This window comes from Bradysia coprophila, unplaced genomic scaffold (genome assembly GCF_014529535.1).
Source record: "Bradysia coprophila strain Holo2 unplaced genomic scaffold, BU_Bcop_v1 contig_373, whole genome shotgun sequence".
Lineage (NCBI taxonomy): Eukaryota > Metazoa > Arthropoda > Insecta > Diptera > Sciaridae > Bradysia > Bradysia coprophila.
In genome coordinates, this window is record NW_023503632.1 from 2,460,713 (window position 1) to 2,482,709 (window position 21,997).

At 33.3% G+C, this 21,997-nt stretch overlaps 1 protein-coding gene across 2 annotated transcripts in view; it reads right to left on the reverse strand.

Annotated features, from left to right (window-relative positions):
• The window catches only part of LOC119081948 (kinesin-like protein CG14535), a 102,643-nt gene that overhangs the window by 15,604 nt on the left and 65,042 nt on the right, over nucleotides 1-21,997 (reverse strand). Inside the window, exon 1 of one of the 2 annotated variants that reach the window (XM_037191233.1) lies at nucleotides 6,566-7,000. The exons of the other annotated variant lie outside the window; for it this stretch is intronic. Coding sequence (XP_037047128.1) covers nucleotides 6,566-6,588 — 23 coding nt within the window. The 5' untranslated portion in view covers nucleotides 6,589-7,000. Of the gene's footprint in view, nucleotides 1-6,565; nucleotides 7,001-21,997 lie in introns of those variants that run through there. 2 annotated transcript variants of the gene reach the window in all.

A 21,997-nucleotide genomic window follows, 5' to 3' on the forward strand; every position in this document is an offset into this window, starting at 1 on the left:
GCTTAGACAAGCAGGTCTAACAATGAAAAATGATTTTTTTGCTAAAAGAAATAATTGCAAAAAAACGAAAAAAATTTGTTTCCAAAGTTGGTTTTACGTGTGTCGTCTTATCTAAACGTGACATGGATTATGAATGGTTTTTTTCTCAGATCCCCGTTGACATAACATACGCTGCGCATCGCTGTACACTATTCTCGAACACTAATTTAAAGTTTTCCCCGAGAAATTATTGTTTTTTATCGAAATTTGAAAAGTCTTTCGACACAGAACCTTCTCGGGAATAGTTGTCGCGTCTGTTTTTTAAACGGTGTGCGGTCACATTCAAACCATTCAGAAGGAATCGAATTGAAACAAAAACTTTTCAAAATTTGCCTGTCCTCTTTTTGTACAAGATTTTTTTTGACAAACATACTTATTCCGGACATGCTACATACACCTTTATGCCCGATGTACTAATATGCTCTAACACCAAAATATCCCGAACCGAGTGTACGTATACAGTAAGCGAAGACGATATATTTTACCGTACGAGACATGAAACTTCTCATATAGAGAAAACTTTTTAAATTCTTCAGCCAAGTCATCTTTTACGTGATCGAAATACACATCGTACAACCTGACCACGTGCGCAGAGTAACAATACCTTTTCAAAAATAATGTACCATCATCATGCAAACCAATAATGTTAGTGGTTGTAATAAGGCGAAAATGTATACCATATTCGGGGTAAAAGATTCGGTTCATTTTTAATATTTCATTCGGATTTAGATAAGTTTTATGGCTTTTACGGCCAATGAATTGGGTATTATCCGATTTTTTTTTCGTTCGTTCAGTGTGAGGAGAGGTGAAGCGAGGTGGGGTACATGTTTGTTGGGATGCCATAAGTAAATATAAATGTTTTTTTTTTTCTTTAAGTTCACGTGAACGGAATATTTGAATAAAGTTATTTTGAATTGTTCTCCAATTCTTCTTCGTAACTTTTTTAAGCAACATTATGCTGCGCCGTATGTGAGCAGTCTTTTTTTTCGCTTTGAATAAATAAATTATGCTGAAGTGTTTCTTTTCTATTTCTATTTCGTCGCTTCTATTTGAAATATAACTTTCTTTTATTTATTACAATTTACAAGTTACCTTTATCGTTTAGTTTAAAAGTATAAAAATGATCTGGTTTAAATTTTTCGTTCTAATAGAGTACGCTGTTGTCTGTGCATTTTTATCTTGACAAATGGAGATTTTCGTAAACTATTTTTCTTGCAAAGCTCCGTGGATATGGAAGTTGTCCAGAATGCTATTGGGTAGTGAATCGTTACCGTGAGTAGCTGTGAATAAAATTCTTTGCTCGGGGTGCACCTGGGAAATGATTCATAACCTGATGATATCTGCGGTAATTTTCATTTCTCAAGGGCTCAACTAGTAAAATAGCAACACTTGTGAAAATAAAGACTAGTACGTAATACGTTCACGTCCTCTACGTTTTGTTATGTGTAAATGTACTATTATATTAAACTCGCATTTTAGATATAGTTGTACCTTTCGAAAACAAGTCGATTGTTACATATTGAAGTAATAGATTTTGTATCAAAGTCTAGGATATATATATGGTACCAATGAATTAAAATTTATTTTTAAGGATAAGAGGTTGCGAGGTAGAGTTATCGTGTGAATTTTGTTTGTTGATGCGAAGCCGAGGTCAGTAAACACAAGAAAACGCTTTCTCTTTAATAGCCTATTCCTAGTATAGGCCTTTAGGACTTCATGGTCTTGTCTGTTAATTTGGTGAATTTTTATTGTGTTATTTTGATGAATAGGTGCTACTGTGCTACTTCACTACACTAAAGCTTCATCGGGGCTGTTAACACTACACATTGTCTCAAAATTATTGCACTTCAATTAAAGCATTAAAGAGATACACAAGTGAGCTTCTCAGTCAGACAAATAAACGAAAATAAATAATTTTATTTTTTTCATCAATTTACTCTAGTTGTCTGTATATTGGAATGTGTGTAAGCTTTTAATGTAAATGGTGAGCAAATAAATACACATTTTTATCATAACGTAGGGGGAGGCATTCCATCAATGTCAAAAAATTTACCTGACAAAAGTAGAACACAGAACATACAACAACAGAAAAAAATATTTTTTTTATTCTCTCAGGGGATGTAAAAAAGTAGATCAGTAATATTGCAATGCTTCGAATTCTTTTAACGAGGAATAGGGATGTGTGTATATTGTTGTACACGTATACGGCTTTGGCTCTCAGCTCTATAGGTAAAATATTTTATTTAGAATAAAAATAAAAAGCTTTTCATAGCTGTAGCGGTAAAAAATCCCAACAAAAGTGATTTGTTTGAGAATTTTAAATATTTTTAATTTAATTTTCGTATGACATAACTGTACCTGCCATTATGTTTGTCAATCGATTTTCATAAAATCTACATTATGTAGAAGTTTGAAAATCAGGGACTATTTTTGGGAAAGCAATTTTCCTTGTCTTTTTGAACTTTCCCACATTTACCATAAGTTTTCCTAAATCAAAATATTTTTTGAGAAAATTCGGGGAAGTATTGTAAAATGTTTTTCCAAAAATAGTCCCTGTTGAATATATATGACATGTCACGAGTTGAACAATATATTCCATCAACGAACGAAATAAACAACAAAAAATTGAAAAAAGCAAAACCTATAAGTCTATAATCCTTAAAATGAGCTTTCAGTTGAACTTCCAAAAACGGATTGATTGACAAGCATAAGGCTGAACGACGTTGACTTCGATTAACTTAATAGATTCTTTCTTTAATTTTCTCAGTCTCAAATTATTTTCGAGCTTTTACTAACCAATTCTGTCAACTGACATTTTAAAAACAAAATACTGAAGGATCTTCAGGGAAGATAGTGACTGTAGGGCCTCGCAGGTTATACGATTCGTTAACAGTTTGCATTTATTGTGTCTTTGCGCCTATCTCTGGAGCAAAATAGCTATTTTTGAATTTTAATAAAGTGCATTTTTTGAAACATCCTGTCACTTATGTGAACCTACTCACAGTGCGCAAGTAGAATATAATACTGAAATGCCAGACAATGTTGCTGGTATTGTCCGTAGGAATATCTCCTTCTAAACACCGTGAAGAAGTTACGTAATCCATTCACGTCTATTAACAGCACGAGCACAGTAATAATGCTATTACGTATCTGAAGCGTGTGAGTTGGGTATAAAATATTGGCCAACTTGGAAAGTCTGTTGGTGGTGATAGTAGTATACCACACAGTAATGCTGACATTTTATTTTCTTATTTTGTTACGAACGAAAATCATTAACAAATAAAAACAAATAAATTGGCTCCACATTGGATTTCGAAAGGATATGGGGCCCATTTAAGGGATACCGTATTCTACACGAATAAATGGTTTTTCTTTCGAAAAGAAAAATTGTAAAAATAAAAGTTAAAAACGTGACAAAAATAGCAAAACAAAACTTCACCATTGTCATTGTGTTGTAAGTGTACACACACCGCCACACACATGTCGGTATTATATAGACGGAGAGGCGCACATTATTACCAGCCAGTTTTATTATACACAAAAATACAACTCCATTTCGCCATACACTTTCCATATTGGCACCCAACCCTCGATGCGTCAGGATATACATAACAATCGAAAAAGCACATCACGTTTTCTATAAGATCTAGAAAATAGCACCTGGTTCCACACGTATAGAATAAAAATGCCACTTAAGATAAATGGTCCGTCTCATTTTTTAATAATACTCATAAGGAGAATCGGATTTAAAGAAAGGGACTTAAACGGTCATAAAGCTATTTATTTCGGGTTCGGTTATTCGTTTTATAAACGAATTTAAGTCATTGGCTGCTGTAGTCAGTCCTGGCTGGATGAATGGGATTTTGCCATTTCTTTTTTTTTACTGTGTTATTGATCGTATCGTTACGTTTAATTTGAGAGAATCGAGCGAATTGTTGTACTTGTGACTACTTTTACGGACCCGTTATGCCATCTGATATTGACTTCGAGCGACAAAAATAAACTATGAGTTCTGATATGTTAAAATAAGTGAAGTAAGAGATTTTGTTTCAATTTGCCGCAAAATCATCGGTCAAATGAAATATAAGATTTTTGACATTCTTGTCGTTCGTAATAGCGTTCAATGGAGTACACAATCATTAGCAGTGGATTGTTGGAAATACAAATGAAATTTCAAATTGTAGCTCTTAACACAGCTGTAAACATTAAAAACGAAGATAGACGACAATCTTGGTACTAAGATAATGGAAAATAGATCCTTGGCGTTGCATTTGCCATCCAGCCGTATGAAAATTCAGGACCGTAACCACTTCACCACAACAAATAAAATTATCGCATGAATGTACTCTCAACAAGATCCTCAGGGTATCAGGTCTGTGGAAAATGTTCTAAATTCCTCATTCTTCTGATTGTAACCATTGAATGTTGAATGTGCTGTATATTTTACCTCGAAGGCATCGCAAACCTTAAAAAAATTTATATTTTACTTTAGTAAATATTGGATCCCATCTCGAAAAGTGGTCCGAAATGTAAAGAATTTCGGATGTATCAATGTACATCAGTCAACTATTTTTTGTGTGTTTACTTATTTGCTTTTCTCAGTTTATTTGCTCAACAAAAACTAAAACTGAAATGATAAAACATTCAGTGTTCCGCAAACATTATAATTTCGCTTATCGAAAACCGAATCTACAACCAGATTAAACGCACCATGTATATATAACTACCCAGTTAAACAGTAGCAGGAAGATGCGGGAAAAGGCAATAAAAACGCATAAGATTCTATTCAGTACAATTAGGCCATGTGTCACCGCACATTCTTTAAAAGAATTAAAAAATTCTCAAATAAGTTGACATTTTTAGTCCGAACATTTCTGACAACAAACTTGATGTGAGCCTACACGCCAAATTTTCCAATTTTCAACAAACTAATCCTCGCCGAGTTAATACTGCAAAATACGAATACGACACACAATTTGTGACTTGGACTTTGCCAAACAAAAACAAATTGACAATATAATAGCATTTCAGTTGATCGCTAACAAAAATCGAATACACACAACATTGTCCTACAAGTTCACCACACTAATTTTAACTGAAAGCCAGACTTCCACTTCCAAGGTCTTTAGGCAATATATACATTGCGCTTTGCGTATTTGTGGGGAACATGCAAAAGTTCATCACAGTAGGCTATTGAACCCACTAAAATCTAATTTTAAATCGCTAGAATAATTCCATAAATCTAAATGTGATACTAAGAAACCACGTGTTTCAATAAGTCCTGGGAGCGATCCTGTAGACATGAACCTAATCTTTTTGGGCTGAACGGCGTACTTTCGTTCACTTTTCCAAGCCCTCTCAAGAAATATCACTAAATAACTAAAGAAATTCAACATTACATCTACATTACACATTACATTACACATTGCACATTACATTACATTACATTGTAATGTAATGTAATGTAATGTAATGTATTGTTACAAACTGCATCTTTGATTTCTGAAGCCAATCGGCGAGATAAAATTTTTTGGTTTGCTGAACCCAGAAAAAGTTGGGTATTAGTAGCTAGATTCGCTCACTGAACCTTGCAATATTACGTAATATTGCAAGGTTCATGGAGCGAATCTAGACAGTCGGGCTTAACTTTTTCTGGGTTCAGCAGCGCACTTTGGTGAACTTTTGTGAGTACTTTAAAAGTTCGCAAACCAAAAAATTTTATCTCGCCGATTGGCTTCAGAAATCAAAGATGCAGTTTGTAACGCTACATTACATTACTGTAACATTAATGTAATGTGTAATGTAATGTGTAATGTAGATGTAATGTTGGATTTCTTTAGTTATTTAGTGATATTTCTTGAGAGGGCTTGGAAAAGTGAACGAAAGTACGCCGTTCAGCCCAAAAAGATTAGGTCCATGTCTTCAGGATCGCTCCCAGGACTTATTGAAACACGTGGTTTCTTAGTATCACATTTAGATTTATGGAATTATTCTAGCGATTTAAAATTAGATTTTAGTGGGTTCAATAGCCTACTGTGATGAACTTTTGCATGTTCCCCACAAATACGCAAAGCGCAAGGTATATATTGCCTAAAGACCTTGGAAGTGGAAGTCTGGCTTTCAGTTAAAATTAGTGTGGTGAACTTGTAGGACAATGTTGTGTGTATTCGATTTTTGTTAGCGATCAACTGAAATGCTATTATATTGTCAATTTGTTTTTGTTTGGCAAAGTCCAAGTCACAAATTGTGTGTCGTATTCGTATTTTGCAGTATTAACTCGGCGAGGATTAGTTTGTTGAAAATTGGAAAATTTGGCGTGTAGGCTTACATCAAGTTTGTTGTCAGAAATGTTCGGACTAAAAATGTCAACTTATTTGAGAATTTTTTAATTCTTTTAAAGAATGTGCGGTGACACACGGCCTAATTGTACTGAATAGAATCTTATGCGTTCTTATTGCCTTTTCCCGCATCTTCCAGAGCTATACGATCGAAAAATGTAATGTTTCACAGTTTATTTAGAGCTTACCTTTTTCCGGTCGGCGTACTCATTTTAATCTTCTAATTTATGACCCGCACACAAATTTCCCAATGAGGGACATAAAAAACACACATAAAGCATTCCATGGCAGCTATGCAAAAATTTTCCCATTTTATATATAACTTTCGATTCGAATGGGAAAGGTTATTATACACAATTAAGCACACACAGAACACACGATACAAAAAAACTCTGAAATATTTTTTTTAAACTTCTTTTTTCCAGTCGGACACAAAAAACATTTATATCAGCGATCACATATTCACTAATTAATCATTTCGAATAAATTTTTGGTTGTTACAACATTATTTATGATACGGGGAACTATATTATTCGGAGTAAATTTTGCTGTTGATATATCCGAACATCAATATCAATATAAAATATTTATTTTATTTTTAAGTGTAATATTAACCCGTGTGTAGTATTACTAAATTGGAAAATGTCGAATATTGAGAGATAATTTGAAATTTTATTGTGAAAACGTGTTCCGACTCGAATTTGGCTTATTTTCGATGCAGATGTTGCATTGAAATGGAGAACGTGCTTATTGACACGGTTCATAATTTAATTAATAAAATATTAACTTTGAATTTGATTGATCAATTGATTGATGATAGTTTAGTCACTTTTATAAATATATGATTTTGACTTCAAATGATGTGTGCTGGTTTAATATCACCAGAATTGTGATCATTAAATCTGGCACTTCATTTCTTTCAAGTATCGTCTGGTCTTTCAATTCTGAAAATTCGAAAAAATTCCGAGTAATTTTCTTCTAAATTTCTCGAAACTTTTTCAGAAATATTCAGAACGTTTTCCGAATTAACAGAATTGAAATTGATACACAAAACTTTCCTTCACTTTACGTCACTTTCTCAATACACAATACACAAAATGAGGTACTGTCGATTAACAATTTGTACTGATGAAAGCTGAAATATTCTAGGCGATATATTTCCACGTGCATCAACACCTTCATTTTGCTGCCATTTTGGATTCTATACGATGCAAGTTTTGAAATGGGCACTAGGTAAACCCTTGGTAGTAAATAAGTGCATCAACACCTTCATTTTGCTGCCATTTTGGATTCTATACGATGCAAGTTTTGAAATGGGCACTAGGTAAACCCTTGGTAGTAAATAAGTAAGAACCGAATATGGTATGATTTATAGTAAAAATGTGTAGACAGCGTAAAATCCAGGTCCTTGCGTCGAAAAGAAATGTTGTTCCATGTTGTTTGCCACGAAAAGTTGTGGAACAAAATTTTTCCGGAAAGTGGAAAATTGTTACTGGAAAGTATGGATCTTCTTCTTCTTCTTCTTCTTCTTTAAACACCGCCAAAGACTGTCCCAAGCCAGTTTGAAAAAGAGTGGAGGGAATGAAGTTTAACGAGGACGTAGCAGTAAATAAGATAGGATTAGATAGATCAATCTTAAGGTTGAATGAATCGTGAGCTGGAAGCCGAAAGAATTGGGGTTAAGGGACCAACGTTGAGGTGGAACAACACGATCAGGAAGCCAAAAGATAGAACGATCCCAGAATTCTTATTAGCTACTAGGTTAAGCTTTTAAAGGACGAATAACCTTTTGCTCAGATAGGTTCAAAAGAATGGGCAAAGCTTTATGGAAAAGAATGTTCAAAAAGAGTAACACTACCCCGTCGGGCACTGTGCACTTTGATAGGCACGGTGGTCCCGGAACGTGCAGAAATGTGCGGGTCAGAGCTCGGGGATTACCGGGGGCGAGCAAAGTAAAGCTTTCATACTCACCAACCCGCAGTAGCAAGCGTGGTGTTTTAATGCTAAAAACCTTCAAACGAAGCCATAACGAATTATACATAAAGTATGGATAGTTACCGATATTTCATGCAACCAGAAAAATCGTTAGAATTCTCTACATTTCTATAATTCTAGGAAAGGAAAGGCAGTGAACCATATAAACGGCCTCTGGTGGCTTCAGACTTGTTAAAAGTCCAAATGTTAGCCGAAAAAATGGCCAAAAACGTAGGGAATGTCTAGTGTCTAGATTAATAAAGTAGTAGGATCGTCAGAATTCGACATTATTTTGGATGATTTACTCCATAAACAGTCACAACAAAAAATTTCATCGGGAAACGGGACCAATAAAATAGCATTATCACACGCTAAAACTTTTGTAAGAGTAGAGTGTAAACTGTAATTTTCAATCGTCATTAACATGATGTTATTAACATCCCAACAATCCCAACTTTCCATAATCCTTGAACAAAGATCAAGTAGAGGGTAAGTGACGAAATGTCTGTACAATAAACACTGGAACTAATATACCAAATTATAGCTACGAGTCTCTAATTGATCTAGAGAAAACTTAAAAAACCATATTGAGGGATTCTTTTGAAAAACAGCCTACCGAAATCGGACGCATTTTCCAATGGACTTTTTTATATGTGCCTAGAAAGGCCTTCGACCCTAGAACCCAAAACCACTTTCAAAAAAATTCTTCGAAGTTTTCGTGACTTGTGAAAGGTGATCAAAAACCGAAAACTTGCACCTTTCTTACCAAAATTTCTCCGGATACACGAGCCGTACATGGTGGTGTGGGGTATCATTTGAAAGGTAATTTTATGTGCTTTTGGGCCAAATAGGGTCTTACGGGGGTTTGAAAGCATCTACGATGAAATATGAGAAGTTGAAATCTTTAAGTGCCCATATTTCATCACATATGCATCCAAACCCCATAAGACCCTATTTGGCCCAAAAGCACATAAGATTACCTTTCAAATGATACCCCACACCACCATGTACGGCTCGTGTAACTAGAGAAATATTGGTAAGAAAAGTGCAAGCTTTCTGTTGAAAACTTCAACTGCACATATTTCAGTGTGGATTAATTTTAAAACCAATGAGTCTCTATTCGGCTCAATAGTACATTTGATTACCTTTCTAATGACACCCCACACGACCCTGTACGGCTCGTGTACCTGGAGAAATTTTGGTAAGACAAGTGCAAATTTTCGGCTTTCGATCACCTTTCACCAGCCATAAAAGCTTCGAAGATTTTTTTTGAGAGTGGTTTTGGCTTCTAGGGTCGAAGTCCTTTCTAGGTACCTATAAAAAGTTCCACTAGAAAGCATGCCCGATTTCGGTAGGCTATTTTTCAAAAGAATCCCTCATTAGGATCATTGCCGGCCAGCTGAAATCAGAAGTACGTAAATGTAGCTGTCGAATGACACCACTTTTATGAATAATAAATTGGAAATGGTCTAAGAAAATGTCTTTAAAGTTGATGAATTTTCCTGGACACGTTTTGGTGGAGATATTCGACTTTGAATGTTTTCATATAAATGGCTTTTCCGGCCGGAAAAACAATTTTCCATTTTTCGGGAAAAAAATCAACAACTTTTCATTGCAAACAAAGAAAAATCTTAAAGAACTTAAGGCGCACAGAATTACACAAGTACATCTAGATTTAAGAATCTGAAAATGACATGTTTATAGATTCCTTCTTGAATAAATTGTCTGCTTTAACAACTTACTGTATAATGCAATGGAAACCCACAAATATTTTACTACAAATCATACCACATTCAATTTACTTCCGTGCTTTCTACGTTAAACGCCTCTAAACTTCTCGTGACTTAGAACCGAGCACAAGTTTTAAACTGTGACTTAATGATGAACTCAGATGCAGGTAATTATTACCGAATTTACGTACGAAATTTACCATCCAGAGATAGATAAGTTTGCAACGTTTTTGCCAGACTTTTTGTCGATGAAAATTTATTACGTTTCTCTTCACAATATATTTCCACAGCTTGTGCCAAATCGTCTTTAACAATTCTTTTCGGATAAAAAATAAACTCTTATTGACTATGGAATGTCGAGTGCTGAAATTGTTTATGGATTGCAAATTTTCCATAGTAAATTGAATATATAAGGTAAGCGAGGTAGTAGCTGACCGGCTAAGCAATTTTTCAACTTTGGTCATCAGTATCTCAGGATGATTTGGATGAAGCTAAGTTTTTCCTTCGTCAGAATTTAATTTGATCTGTTCCCATTCCGTAGAATATCAGAACTATTTACAAATAATTAATTTTTATTGTAAAAAACTAATTTTACTGAAGCACTGTTTTTGATGCAGTAGCTGACCACTAAAAAACGGATGTTTTTATACCTGACCAGTCTTGTTGCAGTAGTTGACCGCTACAAAATTAAGACATTTTTCACATTTTTCGCAATAATTTCGCATTATTCGACACATTTTCACTCTTAATTCACTGATATTAACCAATTTCAATGATGAAAACGCATAAAAACACAAAATATCAACGAATTTTAATCACATCATTTTGTACACAACAATGCACATGGAGGGTGAATTTGTCACATGAAGAAAAATGTACGGAATTTGGTGCGGTCAACTACACAAACGTGGCATATTTTAGATGCAATGTTTTGACCACCATGTAATTAATCAAATATTAACTTTTAGACGCTATTTATGTTAATAATATTAATTGTCGAACTATTTACTACCTAAAAACACCAAAACTTTGTCCATTAATAATTCTTTTGTCGATAAAAACCTTAAATTAGACCACACCGATCTTACGATTTTCTTAAGAATTGTGCAACTTTGTACTGAGATGGTGCACTGGTTTCATTTTATGGTTTTATCAAATAAGTAAACATAATAATCGCATTATTTTCATGAAAAAATTAATCTTTAGGCTCTAAAGATTAATTAGAACGTTAATTTGCGTATTTTCATTCGTAATTATTTTCCAAAACTGATAAATAATGTAGCTGGTCAGGTACACCTGCACGGTCAGCTATACCCTCGCTTACCTTATTTCGGAAAAAGAAACGAGTGGCGAATGTATATTCCATCGGAATTCGTAAAACCAGCTTTTGACGACCATGCCAATAAAATTTGTGTGCAACCGAAAAGTTGAACGAAATCCCAACAGTAATGTTTCATTACGAGTCTACCACCGAAACTTTCGAATTAAAGTACGCCAATGTCAAGTTACTATACACATAATGTGATAGAGACGATTTCATTCATTTTATTATTAAATTATTCCAAATAAACCACGAAGAGTTGCTAAATTTATTGGTTTACCACAAATCCCACTGAGGACTCGGTATAAAACATTACGACAGAGAAAAGAACACCATGACTGGGAACGTGTAATAAACGAAGTTAGGATTATTGAATTTCAGTGAATCGAAGCCAATGTCGGTATATTATACACATAAAGGAACCCAAAAGCCATTAATTTTCTTTGCGATAACAATTCTGATAATGATATTTTCTTTCAGTCTTTCAATTAGGTATAGCTTTAGCAGTAAATGGAAATATAATAATAGAATGTAGAACAATAACGACAGTAGACGCACATTCCTTCTTGCCTCTTTTTTTTGCCTTTTCAACCCTACACACTTTACGGCTGTATATTTGGGTAAATCTTGCGAATAGCGGAGTACATCACGCACATAAAATCGATTCAACCTTAGTATTTTTTGCTGTTTCAACATCAATAAAATATTAATTTTAACTATTTTCTCCGATATTGTTTCTGTATGCACAACAGAACATTCTATTTTTCCCGTTGCTGAATTTGGGTTTTTCAAACGGGCAAAACAATTCGCAGAGTTGTGTCTGTTGTGTATACATGGACAAGTGAGTTTTTGCATTACTTTTTTTTCAGAGACTGTTTTGGGGAAAACGTTTTCCAATGTTTTCTTGAATTTTCCCACATTTTCAGAGATTTTACTATATTTTTCAAAAATATTTTTGGGAAAATACGGAAAAGTATTGGAAATTTAAGGAAGATGTTTTCCCGAAAATAGTCCCTGCCTTTTTTTGCTCTTCCATTTTGGTTGAATAAACAATTTCGATGATGGAAAATCAGATTTTAATGTGTGCAAAGTTGAAAAATATTTCAATTTTGTTTTATTAGCCGATATAGTGTTTAGGTAAATTGAGATTTTTTATGAGAAGCGATGCATAAAACGAAAAAGGATTTCAAAATTAAGCGATTTTGTATAACGTGTCCGTTTAATCGGTAACAATCGGCTTATTGTTTTAGAGCAAAAATGAAAATAAAACCAAAATATCCAAAGCCATCAAAAGATACCGGGCTATTAGTGAAAACTATAAGTTAGACAAACTTCATACGTTCTGCACTTACGCAAACATTGTTGGTTTTACACAAAGTTATCATGTAGCGAAGTTACAGTTAACTTAAATGAATATCTAACAATCCAAATAATTGTATACTTGTACGTATCATCTGTTACAGTAACAGTAACCAGCATAGAGATACACCTCTTCTTTTTTTGTTTAGATTGTAATTTTCGTGTTCATTATTCGCTACATGATAATTTTGTTAGTTTAAGTTCGATCTCATGCGAATAGAAAACAAATATTCGACACGATTCCAAGTGGATTATATTTAGTACAATTCAATTGCAACTTGAAATTTTCGCGGAGCTCGTCTCAAAATTTACACGGAAAATTTTGTCAGAATACTGAAATCCGATAGAACGGTTTTGACTTAATTTGGGCTTGAAGATTGACAGGTATTTAAAGCCATTTTATTTTAAACCCTAAAATTTTGCATATTTCGACATATAAGCCTTCGACGGATCATCAAAATTAGATAAGGAAATAAGTTAGAATTTTGAAATCGGCATCGAATGGCCACCCGGGCTTGAGATGTCATAAAGATTCTTTTTCATCGCAAATCGGAGGAAAATGACTTCGTTCAAAATTATAGGCAGAGATAGTTGAGAACTAATTGAAGTTGAGAAATAATTTGGCAACCATATTCGTAGAATACCGAGAAAAAACCAAAAAGGAATGTTGACCCGTGACGCAACGTTATCACGAGCCAGAATAAATAAATTTAATTCTTAGAATTCACAATTTATTTACATTTGGCTCTCCTATCGCGGTTCGTAGGCAACACAATTATTTACAAAATCTATCCATCAAACTTATCAATCATTTTTGATACCAATACAATCATTTGAAATTACGATTCCTTTCTCATTGTCAACAAATAATGTGGAGGTCATCGTCATTAATATTGTTGTCTGGATAATTTATCTAAGATCAGTTCAACGATTCAATCTTTGTGTATGACGAATTAATTTCAAAGATGCTTATTTTTCCATCAATCAATCAATCAACAGTGTACAATGTAAATACTATTCACAATCAAACAAATCCGTTTACGTTTAATTATTTTAGTTTAAAAGCTCAGTGAAGTGTTGCTCGTTATGTTGCACTGTAATCCAATTAAAAAATAAACAAATTCATCCTTCAATATTGTTAATTTGTACCAAAAAAATACTACAATTCTCTACACTGTACCCGAGTAGGACGTAGATAGTGTGTAAACGGATAAAATGTATAAAACACTTGACGATTTTTCTCACATCATTCAATTATTAACACCCACAATTTGTATTTAAAATTATAAACCGAAACATTCCGCGCGAGCTGCTAGGCTTTTCGTTAGATCAGTTCAAAAGTTTGTAGATGACTGAAGATATTTAACAAAATCGGCAATAATCAAGTCGGAAAATGTAAACCATTTTCCACACACCAAAATGTTATACCAAATCGGAGAGACCGGCGACATTATAATAGAATTTCGAAGGGGAACGTTTTGTTCCATATATTTTTTGTATATCATGTGAGAGAGCCGATGTAAACGCAGAGGAGCATGCTCAGTTGACTCGACTCCACGTGGAGAGAGAATATTTTCGGTCCGATTGTTTGGCATATTATACGCGCAAAGACACAAATTTCGAATAAAAGGAAAACCAAGTCCTTATGTTTTTGTGGAGGATCGGAATATATAAACAGGATATGAGAAATTTTCGGATGATATGTATAGAATTGATGTCATTTTATTGATAGAGTTGTGAATTGTGTGTAAGTATATTTGAATTCTATTCGGTTGTTTTTTGTGTGTGCGGGGGGAAAGAAATGTTTATTGTAATATGCGGGCGGGTGGATATCATAATTTAAGTCGATATCTTCGTTTTGCGAAAACCGAAAACATATTTTACATTATAATTTATCTGTATGCGGAGCATTGTATGCGTACTTATTTAGAAAGAAAATTGATATGGAGGGTTATGATTTATTGATTTGGTGGAATTTTTAGTAACAACACACAAATTAGCAACAATTTCGTTCATGACATGAACAAGGTAAAGGTTGAATTTCGGGAAATTTGTATTCGGGTAACATTTTGGTTTCATCATCTCTCCGTTGCGAAAATAAACTAAAATATCAAATGACTTGCTTGAAGACAATAGCGTGACTATCAATTACATACATCTGCATAACTTCTACAATGGTGAATAACAAATTCGATATTCGCACACGATACATGCATTAAAAAGGATGTTTTTTTCTGTGCTAAGAATAATTTCACAACAACAACAACAAAAGCCGCTACACGAAGATGAACGATTATTAACCGCAAAAATGAGTTGACATTGCATGTTTTGGTTTTAAGACCAACAAGATATCGATTACTCTTCGCGATAGATATGGTATACTATCTGTCTGTATCTAATTGAAGAGCATCTGGGCTCATATTATATTCCACGTTACGTAGTTCAAGTTTTTACTTTTTGTAATGCTGTTCGAATGACATAACGGTTTACATCTGGTGCAAGTAATACGCCCGCAAAGGATGAATTGTAGCTTGAAGGAACAAAGAAAATTACTCGAGTTTGCTGTTCGTGCAAATTATATTTGTTATTGTAGTAGAAGAATGAGTCTTTCAGACTTTTACTTGTATCAGTTTCTACTTGACTATTACGGTATAATAACGGTATTACATTAGGATTACTTTACTCTTTGACGTCGTAGCTAATTAATCTGAGTGTTGCAATATGTTTTAATTTAGCATCTGTTGAGATATATTGTAATATGGACAGCAAAAGCAGGGCTCATTATCCGAAATTTCAGTTCTTAAATTCTTAAGAATTCTTAAAATTCCTAATATTTCCTAAAAGCTACCGAAAAAAATCCTAATAAGCTTGATTGTTAGCTTAGGATTACAAACGACAAGTCAAGCTATTCATTGCACACACGAACGTGTCGTAATATTATTCTCGAATGTGGGAACGCATGCAAAATTATCAGAATAATTAGGCAGATGATTTTCTTGATGTTAATACATCTCTAAAGATAGCTTGAAGACCTGCTGCGAATTTCAAGCTTCAATTCAACAACTAAATGTGTTCTAATGAAAATTCCAGGCGAAATTCCATTAATATTAAAGCTTTAAATTTACACGAAATTTATGGCAAACAGAATACAGTCGCTCTGGAGGATGCAAACGGAAAATGTGTACTGACTTTTTCCAATCACTTTCGTCTGAAGCAAATAAAATTCACAGCAACGAGAGTTTGTGTAAAATGTATCCAGACTTTCATGCCACTCTCATCACTAACAGCTTATTAATTTTTTCATTAATTAATTATCTTAAGCAAGCGATATGCCAAAAGGAGATCCATTTCCATGATCATAATTACATTACAAGCGCGAAATTATGAAAATGAGATTAATATGAAACCTTCTCTCCACCCATATATTTTCTGTATAATGTTCGTCATAATGTTATCATATATTTCTTCGCTTGTAACATACCATCGTATACGTATAACAATGTACTATCAACAAAATACATTAGGAATATTACACAGAATATTCTATACACTATTCCGTCATGTTACAAATCCAATAAATGTTCAAGAAAATGTTTGGTTATACAAAACTTGTGCATAGCCCCGTACCACTTTTCTTTGCCATTGCCACTCCATTGTACAACTTTCGCATACAAATCTTTATACCGATTTTCCTTGTATTATTTTCTATATATACACACTTTCTTGTATATATATAACATACACTCACTCGTACCAAACGCCAGTATCTTATCTCTAAAACATTTATTTTCTATTTTGCTATTTGGATAAAAGCTGGGATGTTTCCTAATTTCGACCATCTGTGGCATTCTGTATTTATTGCAGACATTATTAAAGGACATCTTTAACTTTAAATACACGGTCGGAAATATAGAAAGATACGTCGAAACAGAATCACGTATTTAGTTGATCTAAGAGCATAACTTCGGGTTAAGACGTTTTCAAATAAAATTGAATTGAAAGTCAATTTAAACGTGCGCCACAGTCTTACTCGAAGTTTCACTTGAGTAAATAAAATTGGTTGCCATCTCATGCCCTTTGTTTTATATTTTCAAAAAATTATGCAGAAAGCACGTCAACTTAAAACGAAAGACGTAAAATATTCTTCATTACCGTTTAAGACTCTGGACTCCAATGGAAATTGTTTTCATGATTGCACTTCATCCCCGAGAAATAATATTACATAAAAAAGAGAAGCATCAACCGAAAGAGAGATTGTCACCTGTTCAAAATGTTGTCAACAGCAATTAAACACTTATCTTGTTCAATGTTTCTGGTCATAGCTCTTGAATAACAAAAATTAACGTCTCTCTAAAGTGCTTTATGCACAGCAATTTTCGTCAAAACCATAAACTGATTTACGTTACGAGGCATGTTCAAGTGTACAATGGATTTAGTATCATAAAAGCAATGAAGAAGGACTTCAGATTTATAAACTCTTGACTAAATCCAAATTTACCAAACAGCAATTTAAGTATACGTCTTGGTAATGTTTTATTACACGAGTCTATACGCTGGAAATACGAAAACATATAAAACATATCTTAATACACGGTTAACTCAACTATAGTCCTCTACTCGCATGCAATATAACATCTCAGAGAAGAAGTAAAATAATATCAAGAAAAAAAGTTGAAGAAAAAGAAAACAACAAACATATTTTGAGTTTAAGAATTAACATTTGAAGCAGCTGTGACGTCATAAATCTAAAAAATGTCAACGAAATACATATGTTATGAGATTTGAAAGGTATATATAATGGCCTTGCTGGAAGTATAAACGAGATCTACTAAAGGAAAATAATAAAAAGAAAAATATAAAAATCATTTAACGACAATAAAACTTCAACGAACACAACAAAGTATTACGGAAAGCATTAAGGGTGTTATGAATTATCCCGGAATATTGTAACGGATAGGTATACATTTTCCAGTATTGGAAAAACTGCATGATTTGAGAATTGTATAGTCGCTGTTGATGTTTAACTTTTACCAATATTTTATCAGTTAAGAGGTGGAGATGATGTAGGAAACAATTTGACCTTTCAAAAAACGGCGACTACTACTGCTACTTCTACTGTGACCAGTTTTTGATACACCTTCATTAGTTTTATTAAAGTTTATGTGATAAAACACATCACCCCACTTATCTGTGTCGTCGTTGTCGAGTTCTATTTGAGATTTTCGAACTTAATGCGATTTCGTGTAATTTAATGTAATTTAACAAATTTCTGTATGATCATCAAAACATCCTACATCAAAATCACGTGAATTTTGAAGACGATTAAATTGTTGTTGAATAGTCTCATGGGAGCGAAAATTTAAAGAATGGTAACAAGAAGATGTTCGCAATAATAAACGCAAACTTTGTATTACAGTTTAAAAAAGTGCTCCCCTTATTATAAGAAACCTCCAATTCTTCTAAAACGAACTACTAAAGAAAAAATTTCGTCTTTCATGGAAAAAAAATCGAGCATAGACTGCAAACAGCCGATTGCAACGTGTAAAACTTAATGACATAATGAAAAGTTAAAGAATAATAATTTCACGAATTAAACTTTTTACTGAGACGAGAATATATCATCTGTGATCGAGAAAAGTTAGCAATGGTGTCTTGTTGATGTGATCTTTTGTAGTAAAATGTTGAAATAACTGAAGTTATAGATTTCACGTCACAATCGTCAAGATGCTTAGGTCAAATGAAATAGCGCAACCGAATAATTATACTGATGATATATGCTTGTGAAGGGTTTTATTTGTCGGATCTATTACTTCGTTTGATAAGTATTTTCAAGAGATTGATGTCAAATCTACTACTTCATTTTTTTTTAGTATGTGTTTGGCTGTAAAGGCCGAATTAGTCACAGCTTGTCATTTACTACATAAGTAGTTATCAATAACAGATGATAGTCATCCGTAACAATATTGTGTAAATGTGGCATGTTTCCCCCGACAAACGATGTTGCAGTTGATAATTGAAAATAGTTTGATGCATATAAGGGAAACAGCCAAAGATTGGTATATGTTGACGAAAACAAAAAAATAAATCACTTGAAAGTATAATTCATTCATTAACACGTTTTTTCCCGCCAGTTCCTCCACTCGTATCTCCTAATCCTTTTGAAACAATTTTATTTATGAATCTAATTGTACAAGGAAACAAAACGCATAAACTCTTAAATCACAGAAACTTAAGTAATCTGAAGACAGAAACGTTTTTATTAAAAGTGAAAATTCTCTTATTATTTCGAACACTTTCTCAACTAAAGAAGAAAAAGTGCCGACAAGTATTAAGTACCCATAAAAAACCGAATTTCCCCCTAAATTTTAGAAGTGTTTTTAATAAATCAATTTCCAAAGTACGCCACAAGCAATTTAATTCCCTCTCATCTTACTTTTTTCTATGGCAATATACAACAACATTGTCGTTTGGTGTGTGTGTGTGTATTCGAAATAAATGTGCATTCAAATATGTCTTCCTTAACAGCATGCAATTCAATGCAATAAATCATTTTTTCCCTTTTTATTCTATCGTCAACCCTCTTAAGAGATGTGAATACCTTGTTTCCTCATTCTTCCTGTGCAATAAGAGTTAAGAATTTTGTGTAAAGATTTATCACTTTTTTCAGATTATTTTATTCAGAAGAAGAGAAGAAAAAAATATTCGAAAGAAGTTTTGATATGGGGCACGTGACATTAAATTGGGAAATTGTGTACTGATGACGAACAAAAATATTTCTTTTTTACAAATTAAAAAAACAAACATCATCGTTAGAGTTAGGTCCATAAGATCCATTTCTTCCATAAGATACATATAAAGTCATAAAGCAGCAACAAACTAATTGAGCAATTGATTGCTTCTACACTCAACACTGCGCTTAAGTAGCAATCATAAAAATAAATTTAAATCCCTTTTTCGTAAAATTATCTCCATTTTTTCCTCGTATTCTTCAACCAAAAAATACATTTTCAAAATGTGTGACTAATTAGTACAGTATTCCAACATCAATCCATCAATAATAATGTTCTCGAGATGAAAGAATTTTCATTTTTATTCTTTTTTACGCAGCAATTACTTCGTTGTGGTTCGGTTGGTTTTCAGAAAATCAAATAAGCGAACAAAATTTATTTTCCAGCATTTTATCATTGCATAACCGAGAACTGCTTCTTTCCAATTTATTTTTTTTTTAATTAATTTTAGTTCGAGTAACAGACATCAACATTATCAACAAAATGTTTGGCGGTGAATTAAAGTGTAAGATTTTTTGTTGTGAAAGGGGAAAAAACGAAAATAAAATGAAGATCGGGTTCGCATGTGCATCAAGAATAAGAAGGACGGAGTGATATTCTAATCTGTTCTGAAGGTTACATGATGTTAAAACTGTATGTGACATTAGTTTGTTTCTGTTGCGTTACAACATCGAAATAAATAATTTAATTAAGATTAAAGTGCTGCATTTATACATTTGGAAACAAAAGTTTTAGTTACAGCCTGTAACTTACAGGCAGAGTATGCAATCGTGAAAACGTTTTCCTGAATTATCTCGAGAATTTCACGATTTTTGAAATTCACAAAAAATCGTGAAAATTTTCGAAAATTCATGAATATTCGGGAAGTGCGGGAAATGAGGAAAAGTAGGAAAACATGCAGATCAATGAAAATATATCAATGAATGTTTGCATAGTTTTGTAATGGCTTGCTTCGCACCGCTCGCTCAGAAGTTCTATCCGAGTTTTATAGTTTCCTTCACGCTGAGACAAAATAAAAGTGTGGAAAAACAGAATGTTTCGTTGTCAATGCCATTACAATTGTATGCTGACCAATAATACCCCTTGGCTCTAGTTGGTTGGCTAAAACTTTATTAATTTCTTTCTTCTTCTTGTTTCTTTCTTCACTTCATACGAAAGAGTATTAACCACATAAATCAAAATGGTTTAATAAACACAGATAAACACTTTGTGGATACAATTAAATCGCAGCGTGAATCAAACCTTCGTAGCAGGCAATAAATTTCGCATAAGATTAGGCGTAGCAGGAAGAGTAATATTTATTTTAACTTTTTATCCAACAAACGAAACGTAAAAACATTATTTTTCCTTTCTTAATTCTTCATCGCACCGCACATGGAATCCAGAGACCATCGACTTGAATGAGTGTGTGTTTGCAGTGGTTCACACATATTTTCGTTTTTAAAGCCGTATGATAGAAAACGAAGATTTTTTAAATTCCTTAGGGAATCCCTAAATACTTTCCCATTTTAAAACGAACCTAATAGTGAGTGATTAACTCCTGTACAACATCAAACTACACTGTACAACATCGAAAATAATTCAGACAAATGGGTATACGGAATGTTCAACATCTGATGACTTCAAGGAATGCCTATAAAAATTCCTCGTATTCGTAACGATTTATTTGGAACTTTTTTCTTTCAACAACTTTCTTTGCTGCCATTCAAAATATTATTATGAGCTGAATGTAATATGCCGAAATTTGCATAAAATGTCACGTTCTGACATTTTTAGATTATTGGAAAGCCCCGAAATTTATGGATTACGAGATGTATGTATACATAAAGTGTGTACATAACTACCATCCATCAGGCCTCTCGAATTTATGTGTAAATAGCGAAAAAATCATCGTACTCAATGTGCTATACATTATTTTGGTAAATTAATAGAAAGTACAACAAGAGTTGCATGTCAATTATTCGGTAAACAATTCATTCCTCTAACGAAAACTAATTACGATCATTACATGGGGTGTCGGAAGATAACATCTCTTCTGACGAAAAGCTCTTCAAAATATTACCGAGCCGACAAAGTTCTTCGTTTTGTATTACACGTTTCCCAACAAAAACAGCATCAATGTTACAATCTGGCTGGTATGATAAACAGAACACATATAATACACATTCCGAGAGAAATGCGAAACAAACACGCATTAGTAAATCATTGCTTGACTTATATCTTTCTTGTCTGACTTGATTACTTCCAAATTATATAGAAAATATTCACTTGGGGGAGATAAGTCTATGGGCTGGTTCTATATATATGGCGTTTATCTGGTGTACATATTTGTGTGTCGTAAGTACGGTGTTTATAGACGAAGATAATATGTTTCTTATAAATAATGTACGGGGTATTTAATAATGGAAATGCTTCATAAAATTGTTTTGAATATTAACTTTGGGTAAA